This window comes from Trypanosoma grayi, assembly GCF_000691245.1.
Source record: "Trypanosoma grayi strain ANR4 Tgr_816_V1, whole genome shotgun sequence".
In the NCBI taxonomy this organism is placed as follows: Eukaryota; Euglenozoa; class Kinetoplastea; order Trypanosomatida; family Trypanosomatidae; genus Trypanosoma; species Trypanosoma grayi.
In genome coordinates this window covers 1,286-7,700 of record NW_008826435.1, presented here as the reverse complement: position 1 = coordinate 7,700, position 6,415 = coordinate 1,286, and the positions used below count along the sequence as shown (strand labels likewise).

General features: G+C 51.1%; 3 protein-coding genes across 3 annotated transcripts; 2 read left to right on the top strand and 1 right to left on the bottom strand.

Moving 5' to 3' along the window:
• Nucleotides 1-3,343: 3,343 nt before the first annotated feature.
• DQ04_08161020 (hypothetical protein) lies at nucleotides 3,344-3,700 on the bottom strand (the record flags this gene model as incomplete). The annotated part of the gene is made up of 1 exon (XM_009315457.1): nucleotides 3,344-3,700. The coding sequence occupies one exon, from the start codon at nucleotides 3,698-3,700 to the stop codon at nucleotides 3,344-3,346; it is 357 nt and encodes a 118-aa protein (XP_009313732.1).
• A 686-nt stretch (nucleotides 3,701-4,386) lies between these two features.
• DQ04_08161010 (hypothetical protein) lies at nucleotides 4,387-5,250 on the top strand (the record flags this gene model as incomplete). The annotated part of the gene is made up of 1 exon (XM_009315456.1): nucleotides 4,387-5,250. The coding sequence occupies one exon, from the start codon at nucleotides 4,387-4,389 to the stop codon at nucleotides 5,248-5,250; it is 864 nt and encodes a 287-aa protein (XP_009313731.1).
• A 367-nt stretch (nucleotides 5,251-5,617) lies between these two features.
• Nucleotides 5,618-6,187, top strand: DQ04_08161000 (hypothetical protein; the record flags this gene model as incomplete). Its single annotated transcript, XM_009315455.1, has 1 exon — nucleotides 5,618-6,187. One exon carries the CDS (start codon nucleotides 5,618-5,620, stop codon nucleotides 6,185-6,187), a length of 570 nt encoding a protein of 189 aa, XP_009313730.1.
• Between the last annotated feature and the right edge of the window lie 228 nt (nucleotides 6,188-6,415).

The following is a 6,415-nucleotide window of genomic DNA, read 5'->3' as shown; positions in this document are numbered from 1 at the left end:
GTTAGCCCAGCTGAGTTCCATTGCATGCCCCTCAAAGTAGGGCCGGGATTCTCTTCCACATTTCCACTAAGCAGTAACTTGGTGCGGATGATACTGCTGATGGCGCGGTAACGCGCGCCCCAAGACCGACAAGGATAATACTGTGTCCAAGCGAGGCGCGGCTGGTCCTGGTCCTGTGTGATGCCGCAAGCCTGGCGCCGCAATGCTCCCCAGGTGGCGGGCGTTTCTGGCGCTCGGCTTCCCCCGACAATACGGGGCACTGGGCCTTAGTGCCGCGGTGGGGTGGCCGGTATCACCAAGGCGACTGGGCAATAGGGTGCAAGAACCAACCAAAACCACGCCAAAACCCCCAAACAAGAAAGGTGAACCCCCTACCTTGCGCGGCGCGGCCGTAAAGAAGGAGGGGGGTGGTGAAACGCCATCGCATCTTCTAAGGCAAACGGGAACAGAGGCATCCCTCACAACAGAAGCGCGGATAAGGCACAAATAAAAACACCCCCGCCCTCGATGCTGCGGCGGAAAACAAAATGCAGGGTGTGGTTGAAATGGTTCGCCACTATTGATTCAGCCCGGTCGTGCTGCAAACAATTTTATGAGGGCCAAGGGATGCCCATAACGGGGAAACGCCGGAGGCTCTAGGAGGATGATTCTGAGGAACTGCCCCTCACTGCCTTTGTATTCCCAACATTTGGGCACCAGTGCCGCAGCATACGTGAACCCGAAAGGCGCCACGTGGGCAGAGATGGATTCAGTCTGGGCACCTTGAAGCCGAGCCAGCCCGGACAGTGCGAAGGGACGGGCTCGCAGTTACTGGGCTGACCCGCCCTAAAGGGTTCCGCTGCCACTTTACTGTGAACGGGGTGGCGTGGAGAATCTATGATTCATGAAGAAGTTTGCCCAGTATATCCTTGCAGTTGGGAGGCTTTGTCCCCAACGGCCTTCCCCAATACAACTGGTGACCGCTATGCGGGGCTAGGGGTGGTTCATCCAACCCCCCCCCCTCTAACATTCTGTGGTTGTAAATTTGTGCTGAACATGATGGCAAAATGCGCCACCCGTCCACAACGATTTGCAAAAGGAAGGGCATGTGGGCCTGCACGTTTCGGGTGGGAGGAAGCAGCCGCCTGAACCTTCAGGGTGCCTTTCATTACAGGTGGCGTCCAAACCTAAGAGATATCGAAATACAAAATTAACAAAAATACGAATAAAAGAGATCAAAAAATATCATTATATATAGTAAAAAAGGAGACGCTCTTTCACACCAACGGCGGGCACTCGTGAACGTTCTTTCTTATTTCGGCCGAAAGGGAGGAGGTGGTATTAAATATTAGGAATGCGCCGTGGAGAATAGGATGCGCATTGCCTTCATTCGCGAGGTAAAGGATACAGAAAGTTGCATATTTTATCTTGGCAAACGTATGAGGATTTCGCATAGCTAGTACCACACATAAAATACCAAAGAGTTAATGTTTATGAAACTGTTAAACAGGAGGTGCCGAACGCCCCCTTAACCTGCCTCCCGCGGTTCCCTTCGTAAGTCCCCCCTTCGCGATGCTCGTCGACTGGACATTTTGACCTCGCGAAATGCTGTCCGCAGGATTCTTTTCCGATGTGACATAGTTACATGTGGCTTGTACGTCTTGTTCGCGCAGAACCGCTTCAATGAGAAAGATTTCTTGCACTGGCGCATCTGGGTGGGTGTTGCATTTCTTCACTGCACGCATAACCGCCACGTTGCCAATGCATATTTGAAGTGTAATTGGCAAATTTCTCTCGAGCGCCCGCAAAGCTAAACCGGGTTCCCTGGCTTCGGCGTGTGAATTGCGCGCGGGGCCGGCTTCAATGCGGCTCCTTTAGCCCATACAACCCCCCGCTGCACCTAAGAAATAATACTGCTCATCCGTGCATGGAAGAGTGCGCAACCAATGCCATGAAAGTGGGTATGCTGGTGGGGGTTATCTGGGTTGCTTTCCAATAAGCTATCCAACCAACTCCGGCCAACCTTGAGCGCATGAATGGGGGAAACTGCCGGATTTTGGGGCCTTAATAACCCCCAGTTGGGCCGAGGCAATCTTCGACGGACCATATTTGGAACAAAATGGCGCCTAAAGCGAACCCACCTGCAGAATGCCTGCTGCATAGATAATGCAAGAAGTTATGCTTCGGAGTTCCTCCAAAGAAACCTTGTAGAGAGGTGTAGCCCCCCTTGGTTTCCTTATTGTTTTATCGCTCTGTGGGGCGTTGCTTACCTTATTATTTAGCGACGCCCCAATGCATTCATAACGTTTTCGGATGATCTTCTGTTTCCCCACCATTGTGCCGCACCGGCTCACGTTTTGTTCAATAGCGCAACCGCATGGGGCTTCGCCTGCATGATGCCAGCTAATACGGATATTATCGATTCAAGCAGGTATTATTAACACACGCGGTGCCGCATATCTGGGTTCTGCGATCTCTGGGTCCCCCGCTAAAACCCTTGCGATGTCATGGAATATTTCTGAACTACGTTTATACCCCATTGGAATCCGTGTGAACTCTACTTGTTCTCCACTTTCCGTACGGCGCCGGAAATTCGTGCCTGTGTCTGCTGGTAAGTTACTTGAAAAAAAATTACACCTTAATGTTAAAAATGGAGGCGTTTTCATCATAAACTGCACCTAGGTAACGCAAGATATGCCCCGGAGGCAGCGAGGCATTGTAGTATTCTTGCTTTTTTTTAGTTCTTTCAGCCAGGCAATGAAGCGCCGCCTCGACCCTGAAGGTTTCTCCACAACAGTAAAAGACCCAACCCAAGATACATTGGGTTGTGCCGATGCTTTTTTGGATAATGCCTGTCTTTTTCACTTTCCATGTCTTCTTCTAATTTCCGTAAGGTGGGAACTTGTGCTGCCTTCGCTGAAAATGCGGGGTGTCGCATGATTTCCCATTATTGATTAAAACGGTACAGCGCCTTTAAGTTAAGTTAGGTTTCTGACCAAATCGAGTGATAGAGTATCAACGTCTACCTGTTGAAAGGGTAATATTTACTCATTTTCCTTCTTGGCTGCCCGCGCACGGCGGCTACATCGCAGAATGTTGTTCTCCCCAAAAAGCTGCCTGACATGTCCCTCTTCTCTGTTTTAAAAAACACACGGCAGCCCTGCCCATTGCACAATGCCATCGACATGGATGCCGCTATCTGGGCCGGCTTGTTCACGAGAGCGGTCCGGTGTCCGAAGTAGAAAACTTTGCTGTGTGACAACTCTGGATGGTTTGCGTGTTTTCAAAACTGAGCCAGTAGCCGAGGGCCGGGATTGCGCCCTATCACTGCAGGCGCTGGGCGGGCCTGTGCCACTCTTTTTATTTAATGCACCATCATGCCGAATGATCGGAAAATGTTTTCCATGCCTCTTGTTGTTAAGTTTGTTAGCGTTTCCCGTTCAACCATGCTTATGATTAGGGTTCGCGCATTGTTCGCATCTTCTTCGCTAATAACCGCATATATTGCTTCTCTATATGGGTCTATTTTGAACACTTTGGGGGGAGCCCCCCAATCTACAATAAGAGCTTTCGTGGCTTTCAGGTGCGGTACAAAGTTTTCCTTTGGGAGTAAGGCGATTGCGCCCCACAGACTGGCTGCTACCCATGCCAGTCGTAGTCCGGCCCGATCGTGTTCCAAGACCATCAAACCACTGACGGGATTCAATTCCAATCCTTTCATGAGTCGGGCCTGTTTTTGTTGCCTTAAGTTCGTCCGTTTCTGTAAACCAGCCAAAAATATGCGAGCCGGTGTTCCCCGTGTGGCCAGAAAAGTTAGCAGGGTTCTTGCATGTTGAACCCCACTCCTTTAAGCCAATTTTAGACTTACAATACAAAGAGGAGCATTCTCTTCCCGAATCTCTAAATTTTTTTTTCCACGAATTCGCAGAATCTCCTTATTATTGACCCCCTTTGCTCTCAAGCCGAATGCGCACACATAGTGTCCACAGCGCCGTTTGCCTCTGAAGCCAGCGGTGCAACGTACAGTGCGTCGGGTGGCCCTGGAGTGGCTGTAACCTCAGTTTCTGGTGCCTTTAAAGGTGGAAGCGCTTGTTATAGAAGAGTTTTTCATTTTAGGGACATATTTTGTGAAATTTTACAAGCACCACCGCTTCACAGAACCTGGCGAGCCGTAGCGGTGCTCCAGTCCCTAATACCGGGTGTTCGCTTTTTGTTTTGCCTCGAAAGTCCCCGAGCCACACGGTATTTTTTTTGTCTGAAAGCCTGCGAAAGGAATGGTCAAGCCTTACCCATTTCTTGTTAACAGGAGATCCTGGGATCCATCATCATTCTTGTATACGTATCTTGCCGTTGGAAAGTCGCAAAGAGTAAGTTTTTGAAGCGAAAAGTAAGCCATAAGCGGACACAATGTTATCCACCAACCCCCAGCAGGCCCTTATGGATGTGGAATGGATGACGAGCCTCTCGGCTCTCAGAGCGTTCGTCGAACATTGCGGTCGCACCCCCTTTACGTTCGAGTACAGACCAATGTTTACTACACAGGTCAATCGCGTCGAGGGCGTACTCACACTCGAGAACGGGGAACTGACCATTTGTATGGAGAATGGTGTAAAAGCCAGTTTTGTTTCTTTGCGGCACTCTATGGTGTCGTTTAACATGCCAAAGAATGAGAACTTTCTCAAGGCTTTTGACGATGCACGGGCGACCTTTCGAACTGAGTGGATGGAACTGGAAGAAAGCAAGTTGATACTGTATCAGCAGTATGAAATGGCCAGGGCACAACTGGCGGAGGAAAACTTAAAGATCCAGCAGGACGCCTACGCTCAAACGGTAGGATCACATGAACGCTTTAATCAAATGCAGCATCAGATTAACACGTTGGAATCGCAGAAAACCCAGTTGTGTAAGGAGAACAATCAGATGCAAGATCGGATTAATCAGATGCAGGCGTGGTTTAACCAAAAAGAGAAACAGGGACTTCCAGCTCAGCGGGCGGCAACAGAGGGTGAAAACGAATATTTTCCACAAGATATCCACACGGTGACACATACCGCCAAGATGGGCGGGCATGCAGAACGGTTTTCTTATGCGTTGGGGGCTCAGCCCCAGGTGGGGTTGCGAGGAATTCAAGAGCTAAGAAATAAGTTCGTGGAAAAGGGTTTCCGACTAGAAGAAAATATCCGGACTTTTGAAGGAGCCATGGAGTATTTAGTGGAGACCTCCCCAGAACAGCTGCTGGCGGCTTATCGCGACCTTTTCCCTTACCCATAAAGCCTGGATTGAACCTTTGCCAGGCGTGGGGCAATTTCGTGGCATGGATTTGTGCTATCCCCCGCGAGGGCATTTCGGCTGAAGAGGCGCAACTGGGCAGACGGCTGTGTTATCAGCTTCGGGTGGCTCAGGCGTCGAAGAAAAACCCCGGTGTTAATAACCAAACCCTTGCCAATGCCATCGGGGATCCCAAAAAGTAGGACGACTCGATTTTTCAGGCGTTCCAGAAAGCGAAAAAACATTCCGCCCCTCCTAGCCACGCGCGTTGTTTTCTATGCGGGCGCGCAGGGCATTACAGCACGATATGCTATGTGCAGGTGAAAAAAACGCCGTTTAAGCCCCAAAACAATTATTGGCCTCGGAAACAATGGGCGCCGGGGCCTGGAAAGTATTGGAATCCTTGCCGGGTGCTTCGGGCGCTGCCGGGTGCCCGGGAAGAGGGCGTTTCGCCGCGGGAAGGGCCCTACACGCCATTTTACCATGCCAGGCCCCACGAGCGCCCCCCGCTCGGGAGGGTTCAGGTAAGACAGGTTCTTCCGCCCTTAAAGGCCTCAGCAAACGAGTTTATAGTTATTGCGGCGCCGTCGCACAACCCATATGTCACGGCGCTGGCGCCCGAGGCGAACCGCATAGCAAAGGGCATGTGGGCCCATTCGGCTTGGGGGCAAAGGGTGTCCATAATGCGAAGACTCTGCGGCTTCGTGGAAAAGTACAATCTAGGGGTTCGTGGGGAAAACGTTCCCCTTTTATTGTAAGTCTACAACTGGGCAAGAGCAGCGCGGCGCAATACACAAGAACCTTGCTGACGTTACTGGCCTCAGGCCGGTCACCGGCTCAAATGATTTTGTCCGGTCTTCAACGAAAGGCGGCCGCAGACCCCATAAAACAGGCCCGCCCCATGGAGAGGTGGAACTGGATCTCATCAGAAATATGCTGACCTCGGAGGGCGGTCGGGTGGCCCTACGACTTGCCTGGGTCACAGCCAGTCGATGGGGCGAAATCGCCCTACTCCAAAAGGAAAATTCCATTTCCCACCCTCAAACAAGGAAGCCTTCATTGTAGATTAGGGGGCCCTCCCAAAGAATTTCAAGATTGACCCCCAAAGAGCGGCGCGGTATATGGTTATCGGAAGGGAAGGTTCCAAAAGGGTAAGGTGTGTCACCAA